Source organism: Hermetia illucens, chromosome 4 (genome assembly GCF_905115235.1).
Source record: "Hermetia illucens chromosome 4, iHerIll2.2.curated.20191125, whole genome shotgun sequence".
NCBI lineage: Eukaryota > Metazoa > Arthropoda > Insecta > Diptera > Stratiomyidae > Hermetia > Hermetia illucens.
In genome coordinates this window covers 7,718,922-7,741,000 of record NC_051852.1, presented here as the reverse complement: position 1 = coordinate 7,741,000, position 22,079 = coordinate 7,718,922, and the positions used below count along the sequence as shown (strand labels likewise).

The 22,079-nt window shown below is 41.0% G+C and overlaps 3 protein-coding genes across 4 annotated transcripts in view; 2 read left to right on the top strand and 1 right to left on the bottom strand.

The window, feature by feature from the left end:
• The window catches only part of LOC119655312 (basement membrane-specific heparan sulfate proteoglycan core protein), a 604,263-nt gene that overhangs the window by 212,814 nt on the left and 369,370 nt on the right, over positions 1–22,079 (bottom strand). The gene's annotated exons all lie outside the window — the stretch shown is intronic.
• LOC119655314 (glucose dehydrogenase [FAD, quinone]-like) lies at positions 1,464–5,032 on the top strand. Its single transcript, XM_038061147.1, has 4 exons — positions 1,464–1,593; positions 1,729–1,947; positions 2,848–2,981; positions 3,404–5,032. The coding sequence occupies exons 2-4, from the start codon at positions 1,794–1,796 to the stop codon at positions 4,946–4,948; spliced, it is 1,833 nt and encodes a 610-aa protein (XP_037917075.1). The 5' UTR covers positions 1,464–1,593; positions 1,729–1,793; the 3' UTR covers positions 4,949–5,032.
• Positions 12,867–21,970, top strand: LOC119655317 (glucose dehydrogenase [FAD, quinone]-like). Its single transcript, XM_038061152.1, has 3 exons — positions 12,867–13,269; positions 20,199–20,332; positions 20,407–21,970. Exons 1-3 carry the CDS (start codon positions 13,116–13,118, stop codon positions 21,931–21,933), a joined length of 1,815 nt encoding a protein of 604 aa, XP_037917080.1. The 5' UTR covers positions 12,867–13,115; the 3' UTR covers positions 21,934–21,970.

The window sequence follows — 22,079 nt, the reverse complement described above, 5'->3', positions numbered from 1 at the left end:
ATTGTCAGGACTGTTATAACGTCGCATCGGACCCATAGCATTTTTCAGGTCCGCGATTGAAAGCTGTCACTGAGAAATGTTGTTCGAAATATGCTAGCATCCTGGAAGAATTAGGAAAGGATCAACTCAATGATCGAGGGGAGGAGGGCATTGTTTTTGAAGATCTCCACCTCTTAAAAAAAAGTTGCTAAAAAAAAATACCAAACCTCAGTGTCCTTTATGTTATACAAGATGGTTTGGTTCGGACTCCATGGTCTGAGCAGGAGAGTGATCGGAAAGCGATTAGATCTTACACAAGGTCTGGATAGCGGAAATAAATTTACCTTATTTTAGTGGCTGTAAGGCCACATTTCTTCATATGGGGCAGGTGCCTATTCCTTGGACAGGCATTTTCTTACGGATAGTACGGGAGGATATGCGAGGTTGAGGGAGGTAAGGTTAGTCTGCATCTGTGGTTCTGAGTATTGGCCGATTATAAAAGGCCCTAAACGGAGCTTTGCGGTAACTCACTTTCCGAGATTGGTCTGGGTATTGAAGTCGACGGGAGGAGACCAAAATGTCGGCAGGAAAAACGTTGGGTCTATACGTTAGATAGTAGGCTGAGAGCCTCTCGAATGAAATGGTGGTCGACCCCGCTTCTGAACGGGACAAGAATGAAAAAGAGGGTTAGCATGAATTGCCCATCACTTGTATAGGTGTTGACCCACCTGCATGGTCAATTTTCACAAGGTTTTCGAGCGTATTCGATATTATTTCTTTGGGACATGAAAAAGTTTGATACGAGCTCCACATCTAAACATTTTTTTCAGACTATAGCCAAGAGACGCCATGATGGTCTCTTAACTGAAACTTAACGAACCTCACTTTGAATAAGAGCATGGGACTTTTTTTCCCCAAATCAAGGTCAAGTTGAAATGTAATGATAAAATCAAGGTTAAAATTCTATCGAAAAGCTAACGACCGCCATTCCAAAAATATAGTCACTGTAACAGTAGGTTGAACTGCCTGATTTAAGTGCTATAAGTATTTTAGCATGGCGAGTATTAACCCGGCTTCATTGGAGTCAATTAAATACCATTAAAATACCGTCATTGACTTCTAACTTTCCTTTCTTCGTCACGAATTCTTTAAATATTTTCCGGCCATACTAAGTATTGTTTTGTGCTATTGTATTACTGAATTTTTCCACATGCTTTTGATGATAATATCTAAGAAATGATAATATCAGAGAAAGAAATTTCTAATAATAACATTATTTTTGTTATTCAGAAAAGTCTAATTAGTCCAAATAATACCATTCCATAAATATTAATATCACTTCCAAAACAGCAGCACAATCTACCGCAATTTGTAGTCATATAGGGAGTTTGGGAAGATTATTCCTATTTTTATTTCAATTCGTTGTTATGCATTTGTCGTTTTTTTTTATTTTTAATCTTTTTCTTTGTTTCGTATCTCACTTGCATAAAAGCTCTGAGAAAATTAGACTATAAATTTGATGTCATTTCGGCCATTGCTTTTAGTTGAGTTGCCATCGATTGATGGGGAAATTTAGAAGGTTTCCTCTTTTGTTGAATAAATAATTTTAAAAAGGTAAAACCAAAGGACCTAAACCATCTATCTTTCATTGATCTAATTTTGGAAATATTACTTTAGATTTTTATAAAATAATAAAGATCATTTATAAACTTTTCCGTATAACTTTGAGATTTTCAACTTTCTTTTTAGTAATTGGGACACATCTTGGATCGAAACTTTGGTAATTAGACTAAAAGGCTCGGAAAGCGGTAAGGATGGAGTATTTCAGTTCGGAATGTTTAGCCAGAAGTGCTGGTCCTGGCAATCAGTTGATATCTACACTTATTGCTTCCCTGGTGACTATGCATTGTAATATGTCCCACCCAAGCATGTGGCCCAAAGATTATGGACCAACAGCTTTAGAAATTGGTGAGATATTTAGATAGTTTTAATGAAAAGTTATAAAACTTGAAGTGCTATAATATTGTTGAAGGTTTATGTTCTAATTATTAACACTTTTATATTAATAATAAAAGGAAACTTACAAATTTATGATGAAATATAAAAAATAATGATATATTTTCATGAAATTCTAATCAATGAATAAATTTTTATTTATAATTTTATTCCATCCATTCCATTTTGTGGAATTAATTTATTTTTTTTAGTAATATTTGTGAAAATAATTCATTATTTCTTATAATTCTAATCAGACGCAGAGTTCTTCTTAAATTTCAGTTTAGTGATAATTAATATTTGTATTAATTTTGGGAATGAGAGACGTAATATGTTTGTTGCTTTTAATCTAAATGCATAAATTAACTATCTTTTTATAATAAAATAAATAATTCACTATTTTTTTTTAATTCAAACCAAACGCGTAAAGTTCTCCTTAAATTTTGGTTTAGTACTAATTTTGTGAATGAGAAACGTAAAACATTTGCTATTTTTAATGTAAATCCATAAATTCTTTTTATAATAAAATTATAACAATCTTTTCTTTGAAGATATCTCTTGAAGAAAAATAAATATATTGAAGTAAATGAATCACACTTTCTTCTTTTGAATATAAATGAATATTTTGGTCAATTATAATTTTTCTTTTTTTATATTGATTTTAAATGAATAAACCAAAGACAATAAATTAAATAATTAAAATAAAAATAAGCAAAATTATTTATCTTTTATCTAAAACGCTTAAAATGTTTTCCTTTTTCAAGTTGATAATTTTAATATTTTTTTAAAATATCAGTTCGAGTACTGAATTATAAAAATTAATCAAATAATTCAAAATAAAAACAAAAAATCCATTTTTTTTTATATTTCCAGGACTGGAACCTTACGATTTTATTGTAATCGGAGGAGGAACATCCGGATCCGTAGTGGCTAGTCGATTGAGTGAAAATCCGGAATTCAAAGTGCTATTATTGGAGGCTGGAGGAGATCCTCCCATCGAATCAGAGGTTTCATCTTTGATTCTAATTTAAATTTTCAGTCATTGAGATATAGTTTGACGGTGATTTTGCTAATATTTTGTGACAGTGTTATAAAAACCTTCACGAGGGTTATCATGGACGCTTTTTTAGATCCATTTTCCGTAGTTGAAGACCCAATGAGAGGTGTCATAGCTAGGGCAAGTTTGTTTAACTAAAGGTTAGGCTGACCAGTTGATGTAGAAGTGGAGGGGTATTGGAGTTAAATAGTTTTGAATGAACATTTGAATTATATTATAAAGAGGGCACTCATTCATTTCTTCGTAGATTATAAGGCATCCCAACATTCAGTTAGATTAAGGGAGATAAAATTCATACCCCATTCCCAATAATACCAAGGCTTAGTATATTAGGCAGCACTTCTAACCAAACCATCATATTCCTCTTTACAGATTCCCGGCTTGACATACAAAGTATTCCACACTGAAGGCGACTGGCAATACAAAACAACTTCCAATCAACTCTCCTGCATGGCAATGCAAGATGAGTCTTGTGTTTGGAATCGTGGTAAAACCCTCGGGGGTACCAGCTCAATGGATTCAATGCTCTACTCACGAGGTGTATCACGTGACTACGACTACTGGGAACATAGAGGCAATTCAATGTGGAGCTGGCGTGATATCCTTCCATACTTCAGGAAGCTTGAAAATTTCCGTGGCCCAAATCAATTCAATACACTCGGAACTAAAGGACCTGTAAATATTGAAGCATTTTGGTCACCAAAAGATGACCAGAATATGATCCTGGAAGCTGCTAATGAGTTGGGTTATAAATTGGTCAATGATTTCCTTCATGATGATTATTCTCCGTGTTACGGATGGCACTATGGGATGGGAAAGGATGGATGGCGAATGAGTTCGGCCAAGGCTTATTTGAGTGGCGAGAAAGGCAATCGGCCAAATCTCCATGTTATCAAATATGCAGTTGCAAAAGAGATTGGATTTACCAAGAACAAGAAGGCGGAGAAAGTTTCATTTGTGTATAATGGAGAGCATAACTTGGAAGCTAAAGCAAAAAGGGAAATCATAGTCTCAGCAGGACCGATTGAAACTCCAAAACTGCTCATGCTCTCAGGAATAGGCCCATCGACCATACTCAAAAATCAAGGTATTACAGTCATCAAAGATTTGCAAGTTGGTGATAACCTTCAAGATCATGCCAGGGTCGATTTGTTCTGTAAGTTCTCCCAGCGATTCACCCAACCAGCCGAAATTCGAAAACTAGACGCTATATTCAATCAGGTTGTCCACCGATTTGGTTCATATGGAGCCCCAACGTTGGACGTTGGAGGTTTCATCAACACAAAAAATAGCAGCCGCTACCCCGATATCCAATTCGCCTTCATACCAGTTGCAAACATCTCTGATTATGCAAGACACTATAAAGAGACCACCCTGCGAGGTTTGGTGCGGGAGGTCCGTGACACTGACAAGGTTATAGTGTGCTCTGTAATCTTGTTACGACCAAAGTCCAGAGGACATGTTCGACTTCAAAGCAGTGACTACCGTGAGCAGCCTTTGATTATCCCAAATACCTTCCAGAAGGACGTTGACGTAGAAACTATGATTCAAGGCATCAAACAGATATTGCGGCTCGAGGAGACTGAAACTTTCCATCAATTCCACGCGAAGTTCATCAAAGTTCGTATTCCAGCTTGCAATAATGAGCGGTATCGAACTGTTAGATATTGGGAATGCTATGTGAAGCACATGTCTAATACTTTCTACCAACCAGCTGGGACTGCAAAAATGGGTCCCTCGTCGGATCCTAATAGTGTTGTTGACGCGGAAATGCGAGTTCGTGGAGTTAGAGGATTGAGGGTTGTTGATGCTAGTATCATGCCGACAATGGTTAGTGGACCTATAACTGGACCAACTATTATGATTGGAGAGAAGGGAGCGGATTCGATTATTGAAGGATGGAAGGATTTTCAGTAGTAAATGATATTTGAATTGTTGTTAGATATTGTACATAATTTGAATTGTTATTTCAATGAATAAAATTATAATGTTTTAAATGATTTTGATGATTTTTTTAAAATATTTTATGAATTGTTTTTGGTTTCAAACGGAAATTGATGTATTTTTCTTTTTCAAAGGTGATTTTTCGGAGAGCTTTGAAGTTATTCTAACATTTTATCTAGAAACAATTTGAGGAATAAATGCTTGCGAAGAAATGGAAGGTGTTAGAGTAATCGAATGATTTTTATAAGATCTAAACTATCATTTAATCCATTTATATTCCTTTTAAAGCAAACTTTCTTGAGATCATTTGTTTTTTTTTTTTAAAATATTGTTTGTTTAGGTTTTATTATTTTTTAGTGTTTTGCTTATTTATTTATTAATTTATTTATTTTTTGCTTTGATTTTTAATTTTTGTATTATTTTATTTATTTATTTTTTAATTTATTTTTTATTAAATAAAATATAACTGTAAAATATACTGTAATTATTTACATTTATTAATTTTATAATGTTAATACTATAATAAACTAAAAATTCCAAGGGAACCAAAATTTGATTTATTATAGTAAAATAAATTAAATTATTATAATAAAATAAATGGTTTTGTAATATTATAAACCATTTTTAATTTCCAAAACTTTACTTTACTGTCTAATTACTATTATTTTTGTTATTTCTATTTTGATGGTTCCCAACAAAGTCCTTTTTGCTGAGAATGTACCTGAATATATTTCCAGGCATCTAAATCTCAATTCAAATGACCTTTTAAACTAAAAATGACAAGAAAACTATTTAAAAGAGATTCGCGTCTAACTTCTTATTTTAGAATGCAAATATACTTTCTTCTAATTCTTTTTCCTTTTCTTTTACTTTTTTTCTAATATTTTACTTTCTTTTTATCTTCACTTTCAAAATTTTTTATCCTTTGGAAGTTTATATGATATTATAAGCATTAGACGCATTTATACATTCAGACAAGAATTAGAAATTCCCACATTTACGTAATAAATATAATTTAAATGAAGCTTTTAATTTAAGGCACCAATAAATCATATTTTTTTCAGCTTCTACTTAACAAATATAATCACACTCATTTTATCATTATTTATAAATCATTTTTTCTTTGCTCAAATGCAATTAAATTGTCCATCCAGATTTTTTTTTAAATAATTAAATAAATACAATTATCAAGAAAGTTTAAAAAATTACGTATTTGTCTGGTAAATATTATGAAAAAATTATAAACATGATAAAGACAGTGAAAGTAATGCAAATTTGGTAAATATCATAAAAACTGTGAAAATATTTGAAGAGATTTTAGTGAAGAATTACAAAATGCGATAGGAGATAATGAACGAGTATAAAAGAAAAAAAAAAATGTGGTTGATTGTGCAGTTGAGACTTGGATCATTGAATTGTTTAGTATTATATTTAAAAGGGTTCTTAAATACGGATTTGGCTAAGAAAATGTCTTGAAGGCGCCGAGAATTAACATAGATCATTCAACAGGAGTGGCGTTTTTATAGAAGAGATGGGGAGGATTAATATATGGATTCTCTTTCGGCGATTACCTACCTTGTTGTCAAAACTCCAAGGCGAGGTGTGGCTACCCTGCCGAGGATTGAATGGTCACAGGGATTAAGATGTGGCCGGGAACCAGATGACCCCCAGTTTCAGTTAGCCTTATCTCGGCAAAAAGGGGCTCTGCCGAGATCGACGTTTTCGAAAAAACAAAGGCCATAGCAGCCAACTATGAAGAAACTAAAAACTTAACAAAAACAAAAGAATTCAACACCACTTTGATCATGACGATGCAATCCTGAGCTTTTCGATCGAGAACCTGAGTCTAGACTCAGATTCACCACTTATTCAAGTGGGAACCAACCTATTGGAACGCAGTCCTTAACGGACAAGTCGAAGCAGTCCCCTTTTGTCAGAATTCCTGACCCCGGGCTCCAATTGGCGCCACCTGCTGAGGCTAAAGCCTTACCTACGGGTAAACATCTGTCTTCAAGCAGTAAAAAGCCTCCGGGCAAACAGTCTTCGGAAAAAACAATACTTCCGGGTAAACAGCCTTCGGGCAAACCGTCTCTGGCAGTGGCAGCGGTCTTCTGATGATCCCGAACCCTTCGGCTCGAATGACTTCAAAGAAGGCTCGGCCGGTAATGGCTAAGTCTTTATTTGCTGCCAAGGCTATCGAAGTCAACGGGTGGGTCTTGTATGACGAAACCAATCCTTCCGGTTACGATACTGAACTGTGTGAGTAGCTCAGGAGAAAACTCTTTCTCTTCTGTAAGGACTGCATCCTTGCAAGGCAGTACACTATGCTTTAAGTCGGTATGTTATGGATACACTTTGCCGATGAAAGCGTGAACGAGTGACGTTGATAGTACTTCTCCTCCTTTGCTTTAACAATTTGCAGGAGGGTGCATTCCTAAAGAGGGTCTCCGAGCTACCATCGTTTAGAAAGTGCTTTCTCTGGCTTACAGAAGAGAAACGTAGTGGTGGTGAGGTCTTGGAACAACCTGGAGTCCGGGAAGGCCGGGAACTTTCCTCACTATCGGTGTTCCTGAACCAAATATTACGAATGTTCGAGAATAAATGGTCTACCGGCTCTACTACGGGCTTGCGACCGTCACATTACAAGTGTCGGCTCCTAAAACCATCGGGGGGGGGGGGTGGGGGAGGGGGGGACGTGCAGCCCACGACATCTTCATCTATACCGTAGTTGTGGTGCCATATTTTTCAGATAAATTTCCAACATTATAAAGCGGTGATTGGACTCATCAGTCGTCGGATCATTAGTCACAAGACATATATACACCTCATATGAGAACTATGGGTTGTTGGTGGGGAAATTTGGGGCTTAAGCTTTCGGCATGCTGACTTGGAAATGATAGTACCCGCTCCTGCATGGTGGTTTCAAAAGAACTCCAAGCTAACTACCTAAATGATGGCGACAACACTCCGCTAAAATTGGCCATAAAAAGCCCAAAAAGGAGATAAGGAGATTCTATTGAACTGTGCTTATTTCCCTTTTGACGTAGACGAAGTTCCCAGTGGCATATTCATCCAAACAATATGCCAAAAGCAAAGGCATGTGAATAATAGCAGGATGTGATGTTAACGCCCACCATATATACTGGAGAAGTTCCAACATTAACGCGAGAGGATCGAGACTACTGGAGTATCTTGTAGAAACCGAATTGCACATCCTCAGTTTCGGTAATGAATCCACTTTCTTCAACGTGGTCAGGCAAGAGGTCATCGACATCACGGTGGCATCCCCTGACATTGCGACTCTTGTTTGAAAGTGGAGAGTATCAAACGATATCACGCTCTCTGATCACAGCAATCCACTTCTACCCACTCCATTTCGGATTCTTCGTAAGACAGAGTTACGATCCCCAGGAAGCGCATAAAGATCCCTGGGAGACGCATCAAATCAAATTTACCCCCAATCCATTTGGAAGTAAAATGAAAAACAGCTAACGACGCAAATAGGCCTGATACCATTGGCCCGGGGAAAGGCGGCCAAGCATACGGTCATGCGTCCAACTAGAAATTTCTTAGCAAACATTAGGTGCCCGCAGATCATATGGTTTTCAGATTCGTCTTCAAAAAGACATATTTCGTCGTAATCACCAAAGAGAGGAGTGTGGTCGATAAATGGCCTCGAACCTTCTGGAATTACAGACTTCACCGACGAAAAAGGATCGAGCGCAGGGGTGTTCTCGGGAAATCTGAGTATGGAACTGGCTCGACCTCTCGGAAAAATTACGACCATATTCCAGGCGGAGATATGGATGATGGTGGGTGCCAGGGTACTTAAACATCACTGGTAATAAGGAAGCTGATAGACTGGCTCACTAAGGTTCCAAAACTACAATGGTGGGGCCAGAACCAGCTTTTGGCATCCGGCCATCTGTTGTCAAGTCTACTCTGGACAGGGAAATGGAAAGGATTCCGGCAGCCAAATGGAGAAATTTGAACTCCAACCGGCAGATGAAAGTCTTTGTGAAGGAACCCGGGGCGGTATTTTTGTTGTCCCCTAGGAAGTGAGACATGAAAAGTCTAGTGGGGTTTTTAACGGGGCACTGCGCCTTAAATTATCACATGGAAAAAATCGGAGTGATGGTTGCGCCCATATGCAGCCAATGTGAGGAGGGTGAAGATACGTTGGTAAGATTTTCTTTAGCGGAGAACCTGCGCATTCTCTGTCTCCGGGGAATGTTCTCAGATTTGCGAAAGGGCGCGAACACCGTCGGCAAGAGGCCGATGAATAGGCGGTCTCCGGGGATAGTACAATGGTCCTAGTAAGTGTTTAAGGGCTTGAAGCTGGTGATCCCTCCACTAAGCTAAACTAAACTAACTAACTAAATATTTGGATTGGCTTTTATTGAAACGGCACTAAAATATGCGAAAATTAGATTAACAAGAGAGACATTACTGCTAATGAAGAAAATGGAGCCGCTTCTCCAATGCCAATAGAAAGTCTGAAGGATGAATTATCACAATTTACAGGAATGCCATTCTTTGCGAAATTAGAAGAGGGTGAAAATTAGATCGCCTCCTCCTTCTCTAGTCTTGGCCCCGTTCGGTAGCGGAGTCAACTGGTCTAGATCGAGTTGGTTTTGGTTTGGTAGCCAACTCATTTAGATGGAGTTCGCTTTGGGCCTGGTAGAGTCGAAAGTTTCTTCAATCGGTGCCTAGCGTACCAAGTTATTGCCAATTGTGCTATACGACGGGGCTCTACGTAAGATTACATTAGCTCTTGGACTCTTCAGTGTGGGACGTTCACTGGTACTTTCACTCCATTTACATCAGCCTGGTTTAGGTCTGAATTTACGACGGATTTCACTTACTCATTTCACTTCAATATAATACGCAGTGATATCGTGTTTGCGATTAGATATAAATGGAGCGATTACCAACTGTCGCTACTTTCGGTCACTCTGCTCTCAGGGCAGAGGTGAGGCAGCGTATGATGAGTTGCCTCTGCCCTGTACAAAAACATCAGCCAACTCTTTTGATAGGAGAGAAAGGAGGGATCCATGGATCACAAGAGAGGACGTAAGTTGCTTCCCAAGTAGTCCGATCTGTCATCAAGTTTATGCGGATTCAGGATTCCAACATCCTCAACAAAATCTCAATGTTTCAGAGAGGGATAGGCTTAAATTATCCCTTACGTACTTAAACTCAGACCCTTCAATTTCTGAAATAACTGAGTTGTTCCCTCATTTATCAGGTTCAAGTTCTCCTTGGCAGTCGGACATCACTGGTGTCATTTCTCCGCTTTCTTGGCCTTTTCCATGTATACCTAAGTTTGTGAATACCCCTCATTGGTCGGGGATGAAATTTTCTCCCACTAAACGGAGTTCTCCTTCTCTCTATGACACAATAGCCCGATGCTGGTTTTTGGCCTTCCGAAGTCTCTGCTTCCATCCTTTTCCGTTGAATAACCCTGTATCCGTCAGTTTTACAAACCAAGTGACGCATACTTGGGCTGTCAACCGAGCGTTTTCATGGACCTTGGGTCTTCCCAGCTTGCTTTCGATTAGACTTCAAGAAATTTTTAAATGTTTCCTTTCATTTGCCAGCTGGAGACTTAGAAGTCACCAGCTGTAAGTTTCGGGATAAGGTTGGACTATTTGACTGATTTTCAAGATTTTAAGGTTACCCTTTTAGGGTTTTCTATGGCATTTGCCTAAAATTATGGCTGATATCCACCAAAGTCTCAACAATAAAATCTTGTCCACACGCACATTCGAGACTTCTTAAAGTTGTTCATGGCTAGTTAGACGGGACTTCACTACTACCCTGCGTAGGTTTCGTCCTGGTAGTGTAGCAACCGAGGCAGCGATTTGAAAGCTGACTTTTTGGAGAATTTTCTCCCGGCCAAGGTTTTTATGATTGACTCTCCTGAGAGAAGTTTCTTGAGATTGTGTTTGATGTCTAAAATCGAGCAGAGTGCCTTTTAGGCGCGGTGTGTACTTGCGTTTTTTTCCAACCAAGTCCTAGTATCCAAAGCGATAAATGTGCTATATAACCTTCGCGTCCACTGATAAATTTTCATGGATCGATAGTTTCGGCTTTAATTGAGAGGGTGCCTCTTTAAGAGCAGTAAAGTTGGTGGGTGCATATTCCTCAACAATACTACAAGATGAGCAGAGTCCATAATGGCATACAATTTTAGCACGAAGTTTATCGGGATATTGTCTTCCATGCTTCAATGGCTCAATTTATAACATTGGCGCCCAATGTGGGGTGCGAAGTTTGTAAAGTTTGCCAATGAGAACTATTGGAGACAATTTATCCAAGCGCCATAAGTAGGTGTTTCTGGTCCTCAAACACGTGGGGAGTTCCGTCCCCACGTACTCGAGGAGGGTGATCAGACCGGAGTCTGCAAGGAACTCATCTGAAGTGGCTCTGCCACGAAGCCTCACCGGAGGTTATTTGGTACCATGGGAACCGGGATGGCCCTCTGAGAGCATATGCTCCAGGAGAATTCCTGGAGGATGTGTTCTAGGCCCGGTTATTTGCGGTTGGCCCCTTAGTGGGAGTTTCATGGTGGTTTTGGTTATGCCTACATCGCGGGCAGAGCTCGAGCGTGGAGTTGCGCTGTACAAGTCGGGTGCCGTACTCCTTAGTTGCGGCAGAGGTGTGAATGCTGAGCCTGCACTCAGTATAAACCAGGACCGCTGTGCTTGCATGGCGGGGCTCTGATTGTAGTCCCAAAATCAATCTGTGTCCGAAGAGGACCGTGGGATTAAGCCTTCACGGTAGGTATTCACGTTAAACTCCCAGGACTTTCGTGGTCCTCAAACATCTGCCCAACTTTTCTTTTCATTAGTTGGTGGGTCGAGATATCCAGGTAGATCCTGAAGTAAACTAAGGACTGGTAGATGCATTTGGTCGTAGACGAGACCTAGTGATACTTCATTTTAAAAAATTAGTCCTCTAACTTTTAATTAACCAGAAATGCAACTATCCCCGGCTGCTCAGCTTGCGGTCTAGCCTGCAGAAGTTTTGTCCAGTACAGAGGAGTCTTTTGGCAGAGCTGAATATACCGACTTTTCGGGCCCGACTTATGTGTCAAGTGGGAAAATGCGGACCACCTCCACAAATTCCGTTGTAACAATTACCTCTGGCAGTTGGTGCCTCAAATGATCACGTGTTATTCACAATGAAAGTCACCAGATGATAACAGTGAAATGAGTAGCTTGAATGGTCAAACCGTATTTCATGAACCATTTTTTTCTTTCTCTAGTTTAGTCAGATCTTTCACCAAAGAAGGGATCAAGTCATTCCCGAAAAAGGTATGTACAACAACGGAATAGTTTTCCAAATTGGTAGACCCTTGTCTTCGCTATCCGGCAAACTCAAAGTTGGGCTCCAGATTTGGGTACCTTCTAAGGTTTTACTTTTGAAAAACGTAAAGAATGTCCTGTCCCACATTGGGTGCCATTATGAGTTAGTGTTTTTTGGCTCCAATCAGTCCGGATGGTCTTCCACATCATTCTCCACAACGTAGTTTCCTTGGTCCTTATGATAAGCTTCAATACAGCCCTTCACAGGTGAACATTGGCTAGTAAATCTGATACTGACAACGTCCGTTACTAAGTAGTAATCCGTAGCTACCACTCTACCAAAAAGACCAAAAGAAAATATCTTTCCACCAATAAAAGCGCATCTGATCCCTTTTACGGCATTTAATCTTTTGTTCAACGAACTTGAATTTTTGTGGAAAACAAAGATTGAATTTCTTCTTTTTTTAAGGTCAGTTACCGAAGATCCCACAATTTTTCCACCAGAAAGATACTAAATAAGAAATAATTCTTTATTTACTTTCAAGTTTGTCAGTTAATACCCTTTTGCCGACAGTGTCTAAACCAGAAGCTTGTTCGCTTAATTTTCTTTTCACATTTATTTGATACAATAAGAATGGTGCTGCCAAATGCAAATAGCAGCAATGGAAGTCACAAGAAAAGCCTTGAATTGGCTATAAATTCTGCGTAATTTATAAAATTAATTTAGTTTTATTGCAAACGAATTTCGATTGTTCGTGATAGGGTCATTGAAAGTTGTTTGAGGGTGGTATTCTGGAGGTTCTGAATCATCGGAGAAACAGCAAGAAATTATGGACCTAATAAATCCCGTTTGTGAATCAACTAGCATTGGACCAGCTAACCAGTTGGTAACTACTTTGGTTACCGCCCTGTTTGCTGCTCATTGTAATATGTCGACCCCGAGTATGTGGCCTAAGGATTTTGGACCACAAGCTGTGATTGAAGGTAAGAGTTTGTGTTAATTCCTTCCCTTCTGAATTCCGGGATGTTGCAAATTCGACCTTGTTTGGGCTCCGAAAGACAACGGGAGATATATGGATCTGGGGAAGGAGACAGGAGCTATAAACTGGTGGTGCTATAAACCGCGCTTCAAGGTTGATCTTTAGAATCTAACCTGACTGTCTGTCAAAATCCGACTGGGAGCTGACTGGTATTATCTCAGAGTCTCAGAGGTGGAAAGCTCGGCACTCTTGCCTCAAAACTTGACTTGTCTCAGGTGCAGAAACCTTACCCCAATTCCTATCAAAGCTTAATTCACCTAGCTGAAGGTGAAGAAAGCCAGTCCATGTCAAATCGAAACCACTCCTCACTAAAAGCCTTTCATATTGACTAGAACATACAGGACCTCCTCCTCCAGTGTCAATGTTGAGTCGGTTTATAATTCACTAGGATTTGTTGGTGACTCAGGAAAAGGAAAAGTTGACCCATGCTTATGGCCTATTACGTCTTAGGTGTAAGCTATCTTTGAAAAGGTTCCTTGCATTGTTTCATGTACTATTCAGACATATCTCGAAGTATCTTTGTAAGAACTTAGAAACCTCCTCACGAAGCCGCAGAGTAGATACTCCAACGCCTCAAAAGCTAAGCACGTATAGGCTCCAGCTACTTCCTATCAAGTTTAACTTCTGCCCACTGAATGATGGATTTCCCACAAATTTGGCTACTTTTTACAGTCATTGCCCTTTAAGTCAAATTGTCCAGTTCACTTGAAAAGGGATCACACATTGCCTCCAGGATATCCATTATGTAAACCAGCCTTCATTGCTCAGCAATTTGACCGTCCATACTAGGCGGCCACTCGCTCAGAAAAGGGTATATTCCAGTATACCGCGGTTTAAAGGAGTCTCATTGGTCAAAGTGGACGCATCACACAATTTAGACCACGAGACCTTATTACATTTTTCTATGTAGATGTTGATAGCTACGTCGAAGGATTTTATTCTGTTTCCGCCGCTTTACGGGAAGGAATCTTTAGAACGGATAACGCTTTCTTTGATAGTACGTCAAAAATTAAGTGACCAAAATCTTCCTCCTTGTAATGCCAGTGGAAAACGCCTTTCCTTATAGCATGTGACTAGGATTAATAGGTCAAATCTTTGAGGCTCAAGTCCACCGAGAGAAACACTGACTTACATTACAGAAAACACTATTATACCAAGCAGACTTGTGGCGCAGAGGGGTTAACAACATTCGAAATTCGTGCCCGGAAACAACAACATAGTTGCTGACGCTTTGTCACGTATCTCCGAGGTTAAGATCCCCGCCTCGCTCGACTTCTCGGCTGTCGCCAAGGCGCAGATAGATAATGCAGTACTTCAGAGCCTCAAATCCAACCCTAAATATAAACTTCGGGAGCTGCCAATCTTCCGCTCGAACCTCTCTCCCTGCTGGGAATGCTCGGAAAAGGGACCCCGGCCATATATTCCGGCCACTTTTTGCAAGGAAGTGTTTCACCCGGTTCACGACGTAGCGCATTCAGGCATCAGGACGTCAAATCGGTTGGTCAGAAATACTTCTGGCCCTCCATGAATAAGGACATCAACTCCTGGGCCAGAGAGTGCATCGCATGCCAAAAGTGTCAGGTTACTAGGCATGTAAGAGAAGACTGTTGACAATACGCTTCCTGTATGGTTTCAGGCATTCCAAAAGTGGTACTTACCTAACTCCACCATTAATGATGGAGTTAGGTAGTGTCAGTGCCTGATGATGGTAAGACACCGATACGTGTCACGTCAGGATCAGGAATTATCTGATTTCGCCAGTTTTTAGAATAGGGCTTGCTTTATTTGGGTCAATTCAGGGGATACCATAAGGTAGCTCTATTCCAGTGACTCTGGAGCACATAACCGTGTTTACTCACTTCTTTAATGAATAAATAAAACCCAACCTTGAATTGGAAAATACAGGACACCATCGGCTGCATCCTTAAAGTACTATTGTGCCCTGGGTCGCCCTTCTGCATAGTGATTGGCTACTGAAGTTGGACTCATGGGCTCTTTATATCTAAGCGAAGAAGTGCTTTCTGTTTTGGCTTTAGTTAGGTTTCGTTTCTGACAGTACCACTATGGAACCTGTGTTCTTAATAGATTGACAAGGACCCTCAAACCAAATCGATATAACAAATATTTGGGTGAACCATATCGAAAACGCAATGTGAGGTGGGGCTTAAGAATACACTCAAAGCCTTCCCTGCCTGTCATAAGAGGGGGACTAAAAGGGGTAGAAATTTGTGGGCTAGCAACCCGCCAATTTTGAAGCTGTAATGCTACCGAAACGACAACAACGCCTCGGATAGGAGCTGACCTCTCGGTAACGACCTTTGGCTATGGAAAACGGACAATGATTGGTTTCTGGAAAGTGCGCAAGTTCCTCGACAACGGTAGCGAAGGTCCTCAGAATGCTTGCTTTCCCCAACTTGAGCCGCAACTCCAGCGATATAAACTGAAAACTTTAGGCCTAAGCGAAGTAAGATGGTGGGACTCTGAAGAGTTCTCCTCTCCCTCATGCGGCAATGCCCTTTTGTACTCTCGAAAGCCAAGTGGTAGCAGACGCAAATCCGGTGTCGGGCTGTTTCTGACGGCTACTGCAAGACGCGCTGTCTTGACCTAGGTGCCGGTTTCTGACAGACTTTTAACTGCAAGATGTAGGCTCAGGTTCAGAAGCACCACAATTGTACAATGCTATGCACCAATGGAAACTTCCGATGTAGTGGAAAAGGATGTTTTTACGAGTAATTAAACGCGGTTCAGGGGAAGCTTCCTAAAGGTGACTTTGTGATCGTGATGGGTGATCTAAATGCCAAGGTGGGATCTGGCAATGCCTTGGTCGGACAAGTGACGGGGAAGCACGGTCTTGGCGACCGTAACGGCATTGGTGGAAGGTTCATAGGTTTCTGCAACTTCCACCGCCTCGTCATTGGTGGCACACTGTTCGAGCACAGAGCCTGCCATAAAGCCAGTTGGTTTTCAACTGACCGACGCAGTATGAGCAACCATATCGACCACTTCGCGATCAGCAGTAGATTTAGAAATTGTCTTCTGGATGTGCGTAACAAGAAAGGCGCTGACATCGACCTCGAAAAGAATCACCATCTGATGGTCGCTTATGTTCGCATGCGTGTCGCGTCCGGCACTTCTCGCAGGATTGGCGAACTGCGACCCCCAAAGTTCAGCATCGATCGTTTACATGACCCAGCTGTCGCTCTGCAGTGGGGGAGCTATTTTGCAGATCGAACGGCAGATCTACTGAGTAACGTGAATAAAAATATCGGTGATCATTGGACCGCCATTAAAAATGCTCTTTTTTCGGTTGCTGCACAGGTTCCACGTTCCGAAGGGGCTTCATAAGATCTGGCTGACTGCGTAGTCGTGGAAGTGGATCGATTAATGGAAAAGGGTTGAAGGCTCTACTGATCGCTACGAATGATGGCGGCTGTGACGCTCTCGAACTCTGATGCTGAACAAAATCCGGAGAAGTTTAGCGTAGTGTACACCGTGAAAAGACAGAATTTGCTATTGCGCTCGTCAGAGAAGCGGAAGATGCCACAGATCACAATGATTTCAGAAATGTATGCCGCATCATGTGGCGGGAAATCTATCGATGGTCCTGTGAAGGACGTTAACGGTCGACTTCTCACTAACAATGATGAACAACTGAAGACGTGGAAAGAACATTTCACCAGGGTCCTTAACCGTATTATATTCGGTGAAGTTCCTCCTCTTGTGGATGAAGGGGGTATTCACCGTAACGTGCGAGTATTATTTCGGCCATTAATGCACTCAAACGGGGTAAAGCCGCTGAGCTTGAAGGTCTCCCCCCAGAGTTACTTATTGCTGCATCTGCAGTTATTCCATATCTACTCCTTCCACTCGTACGGGAATCTTGGTGATCCGAGACTTTTCCTAGAGAATGAAAAAGGTGAAAAAAGGGAATTCCAATGAAGGGTGCCCGTTTCGAGTGTGACAATTGGGTATCTGAGTGCTCCCTGCCGTTGCAAAGATAATAGCTAAAATAATCCTGACGCGGATCAAAGGACATCCCGAAAGTTTGATCGACAGATAGCAGGCTGATTTCCGCTCCTTATCCTCCTGTATTGACCGCATCAACACCCTACGGATCATTTTGAATAGTGCGCGGAATTTAGATTTTCGTTACACCTGCTCTTCATCGATTTCGAGAAGGCGTTTGATAGTGTAAACAGGGAGTGTATCTGAAGTGCTGCACCGAGATAAAATCTCGGAGGATTTTAAGGTCCAAAGCGGAGGGTTGCATCCTGTCCCCAATATTATTTCTTCTTGTTATCGGTGACGTTCTTCATGTTGCCTAGTCTGGAGGACGTAGAGGAATTCAATGGACAACGTCATCTTTCCTCAAACACCTCGGCTACGCTGGTGACATCTGTTTGCCCTTACTGGGTCATGAACCTTGGCCAAATGGCTGTGGATTTGGAAAAAGAGGCAAGTATAGTTGGACTGAAGATAAACGCCAAAAAACTAAGGTTCTCAGTCTGAAGGGTCATCGCGTTCTCCCTATTTGCATTCAGGGACTTCTCTTGGAAGCGTTGTTTCTGCGGAGGGTGGTACCGAAGTAGATATTGCTCGACGCATTAACAGCCCTAGATCCGCTTTCGCTACCCTGTGACGGATGTGGCAGTGGATAGGTCACACATTAAGGACTTAGATTGCAGGCTATGCCAAGCAGTGGAATCCATTGTCCCAAGATAGCTAACGAGTAGGTCGCCCAATTTAGTAGCTCTCACCACGATCTGGATTTTTCTGAAGGATTGGTTTCAACCACGCTCATCCAGACACAGGAGACCGTCTGTAATCAATTGCTCAATTGAAATCGCTAGTTTACGAAGGAGCTGCTATAGGCTTCGCTGGATTGCAAATGAGAGAATCTTTATGGCAGATCCGGTAGAGTATTGTCCTGCGAAGAAGGAATTTGGTCACCTAATCAGGAGGTGAAAAACACATTGGTATATAAGAGCTGGTTAATGGCATTAATACGAACCCAAGGTTCCGCTGGTAAAAGGTGATTATCAGAAAGTCAAAGTAACTCAAATGGAGGAAATCTTGCAGGCATTTTTGTCTTGTTCACCTTACCCGAGCCGAGGCTATCGACCAGAAGCGACTATTCACTCCTCACTAAAAAGTGCCTGATGGAGCCTGTTTTGACGATGACAAACAAAAAAGCGGCATCGTTAGACCATGTCCTTGTCGAAGAATTGAGGCTTGAACTTAGCCAAAGTAAAAACTGTGAAGAAGTGGTTCAGCGGCCAAAGGAGCTGCGGCGTACAGCTATCACTATCGATAAGTTGTACGCCTCGTAATCTTGGATGTAAGGGACGCCTGTTATTAAGGGAAGCGAACTGACATATCTAAGGATATTGAGGGGGTACCTGGGCTTTATCCTACGAGACCTTTGCATCTATCGAATGCTTAATATAATTTGCTGTGACTTGTGATACCTGGTAAATGGCACCTGGTCGAATACGTGGTTGGTTTTCCAGCACTAATCACCGCATTTTCGGTTCAATAAGTCCAGCGTGTGACAGAAATGGTGATATGAGAAACTGATTTGAAAGATGACTTAGCAGGGATTCTTTGTAGTATAGAAAAAGCCGAAGAGAACATCCTGGTCATAGGAGGGACCACAAGTCCCTCCTATACAAGTCGGTGAGATTACTGTCGAGTCCACCAAGCCGATTGGGAAAAGGTCCCGCTATGATGATTGACTCAAAAATGAGCTTCTTCGAATAGATTCGCGGTACCGCGAACAAGGCTACAGGCGGAATGAGGGCGGTTCAACTCATTCTTTTGAACGGTTCTGAAGTGTGAGCTGCTGCATTCAGTAAGGCTCCTAAGTGCAGGTTTAACGAAGGAGAGTTTTCTAAGGAGTCTGTGTCTAGTGCAATGACTGAGAACCAGTGGTGCTCGTGATACTAGCAGACATACTGGTCGCTCTTCGCTCTCCTTAGGCAAAATGCGAAGTGCAAAGAAGTTGCCTTCTGGAAAAATAGCACAAATTGGAAGGGGAGGTTACTATGGAATCTTAGGGCGTTCCGATCATATCATTATGCAAGTTCGTTTAGTTGATCGACATGTCCTTAACGATCTCAGCCTATCCTCCCTTCCTCCCTCAGATGCCGTAGGACTCGCAGTGTTTCCTCCTGAGAGCTTACCAATGTCTTTCAGGAAAGCTGTGTATGCTTTGCAAAAGCAGATACCAATTGCTACCAAGAATGTATGTACCTTTCTTGAAAGCAATGGTTCCATGAGTTTTAATCCATCTCGTGAGTGAACAATGACAACTGAGTTTCCTGGGGGACGAAATACACATGGCACTGGATATCTTCGAAAATACGTCAATTTTGTTCGGAACATACTGCAAGTTTCCAAACTAGGAGGATGGGTGACGGTGGGAAGTCAATTTTGCGTGCCTACCCCTATCTACCAATTTTACTGGAAAAAAATATTGGTACCCAAGCTCCGCCTCCCCCCGCAAAGGCTTTTTGTAAGTATCTTTTTGGGGGAGTTTGACATAAATTTGCTGGTTGCCATTTTAATGGAATGCCTAATCCTCAGGGAAGGAAATGTGGGATTCCCTGTTGGAAGAAGGATAGTTAATTTTTTGGGTCACCTGTTTGTATCTGGGAACTCTAGGTCGCGAATTTTGCGTAGAATAACACAATCACGGATCAAACTTATTAGGTTGAAACTACTCTGCAGGTGTCCAAGGGACGTTCTGCAAAAAACATTGGCAGTGGTACATAGAAGGTTCAGAGATCCTCCAACTTCCAGACCGGCTTAATTTCGGATGATATGCTGAAAGTTATCTTTTAAAATTCTAAAATATTTTCTCTATCGTTTCAGGATTAGGAACTTACAACTTCGTCATAATTGGAGCAGGATCGGCAGGATCGGTGGTTGCCAATCGCTTATCGGAAGATCCTAACCAGAAGGTTCTTTTATTGGAAGCTGGAGACGATCCGCCCATTGAGTCCGAGGTAATAAAAATATAAAAATAATGACCACAAACAACTCACTCACTGGTGTTATGTGTGTTCTACTCACCTTAAAGATCCCTGGCTTGGCAAACTCAATGCTAAACACTGAACTCGACTGGCAATACCCCACTATATCCAACGGACAATCATGCCAGGCTTTTAATGATAAATCGTGCACATGGAACAAAGGCAAAGTTCTCGGCGGTACCAGCACTATCAACGGAATGATTTATGCTCGGGGTAACGACAGAGACTACAACGAATGGAAGAATCAAGGAAATCCTTCCTGGGGATGGTACGATGTTTTCAGATATTTTAAAAGGTCCGAAAATTTCCGGGGCGAAAATCCTAATAGAGTTCATGGAATGAGAGGTCCTTTAAGAGTTCAACGATTTCAGTCACCTAAACAAATTCAAAGTGTTATCCTGAAAGCTGCTAAAGAGCTTGGTTACAACAAGGTGGACGATTTTGCTGATGGAAACAATATGGGTTTTGGATATCTTCACGGAACTGTTGCTAATGGAAGAAGAGTGAGCTCGGCGAAGGCTTTTCTCCGCAGTCATCGGCCGAATCTTCAAGTCATAAAACACGCTGTTGCCAGAAAGATCTATTTCAACCACGAAAAGGAGGTGGAATTTGTAAAGTTCATATACAATGAGGAAATGGAATTGGTTGTGAACGTGGGAAAGGAAGTGATTATCTCAGCGGGGTCTATAGAAACACCGAAGCTTCTAATGCTTTCCGGCATAGGTCCAGGGTATCATCTGAAGGCATTAGGAATACCTGTCGTGAGCAATTTAATGGTTGGGGATAATTTAATGGACCATGCCAAAGTTAGTTTCTTCCTAAAACTTAGGTATACCAGTAACACTCCTTTGGAAGTCCGTCAAATGGATGATATTTTTGAGCAATGGGTTCTCCACAGTGGAGGTTTGGGAGTATCTATTATGGACTTGGGAGGATATATTGACACCACCGGAAGGGGGGCGTATCCTGACGTTTATATCGGTTTCGCCCCTATTATGAATATTACTCAAGTGGCAGGCAAGTATACTGAGCCCACTAGGAGCAGTTTGTTGAACCAATCTGCTCCTTTCGACACCATTTTAGAGGTTTTTATCACACTCCTTAAGCCTAAATCCCGAGGAGTAGTTCGCCTGTCGAGCACTGACTATCGTGACAAACCCATCATCATGCCAAACACTTTCAGAGAAGAGTCTGATGTTAAAAGGATATTACGTGCTATTGAAAAACTTTACGATTTTGAAAGGACCAATACGTTGATGAGGGTTCGTGGGGACTTCTTGAAGTTGAACTTACCTCCCTGTGATGTGTTCGAATATAAAAGTTCAGAATATTGGGAGTGTTATGTGCAGTATATGTCGGAGAGCGGCTTTGATCCTGTTGGAACAGCAAGGATGGGACCAGTTTCAAAGAAGGATAGTGTAGTTGATCCTGAGTTATGTGTCAAAGGTGTTAAGGGGTTGCGGGTTATTGATGCTAGTATAATGCCCACGATAGTGAGTGGACCAACGAATGCTCCAGCGATAATGATTGGGGAAAAAGGTGCGGATTTTATTAAGGATACTTGGAGTTTGTGAATGCAGTTTTTTGAAATTTTTGTTAAATAAAGTTTGTTGTTAACTTGTTAGGTTTTTTGTAAGGATTGGAAGTTCGGAGTAAGAAGAGAAAGGATGTCTGGCTGTGAAACAAAATGAAGGTGGTACAAAAGTGACAGTACTTAGGT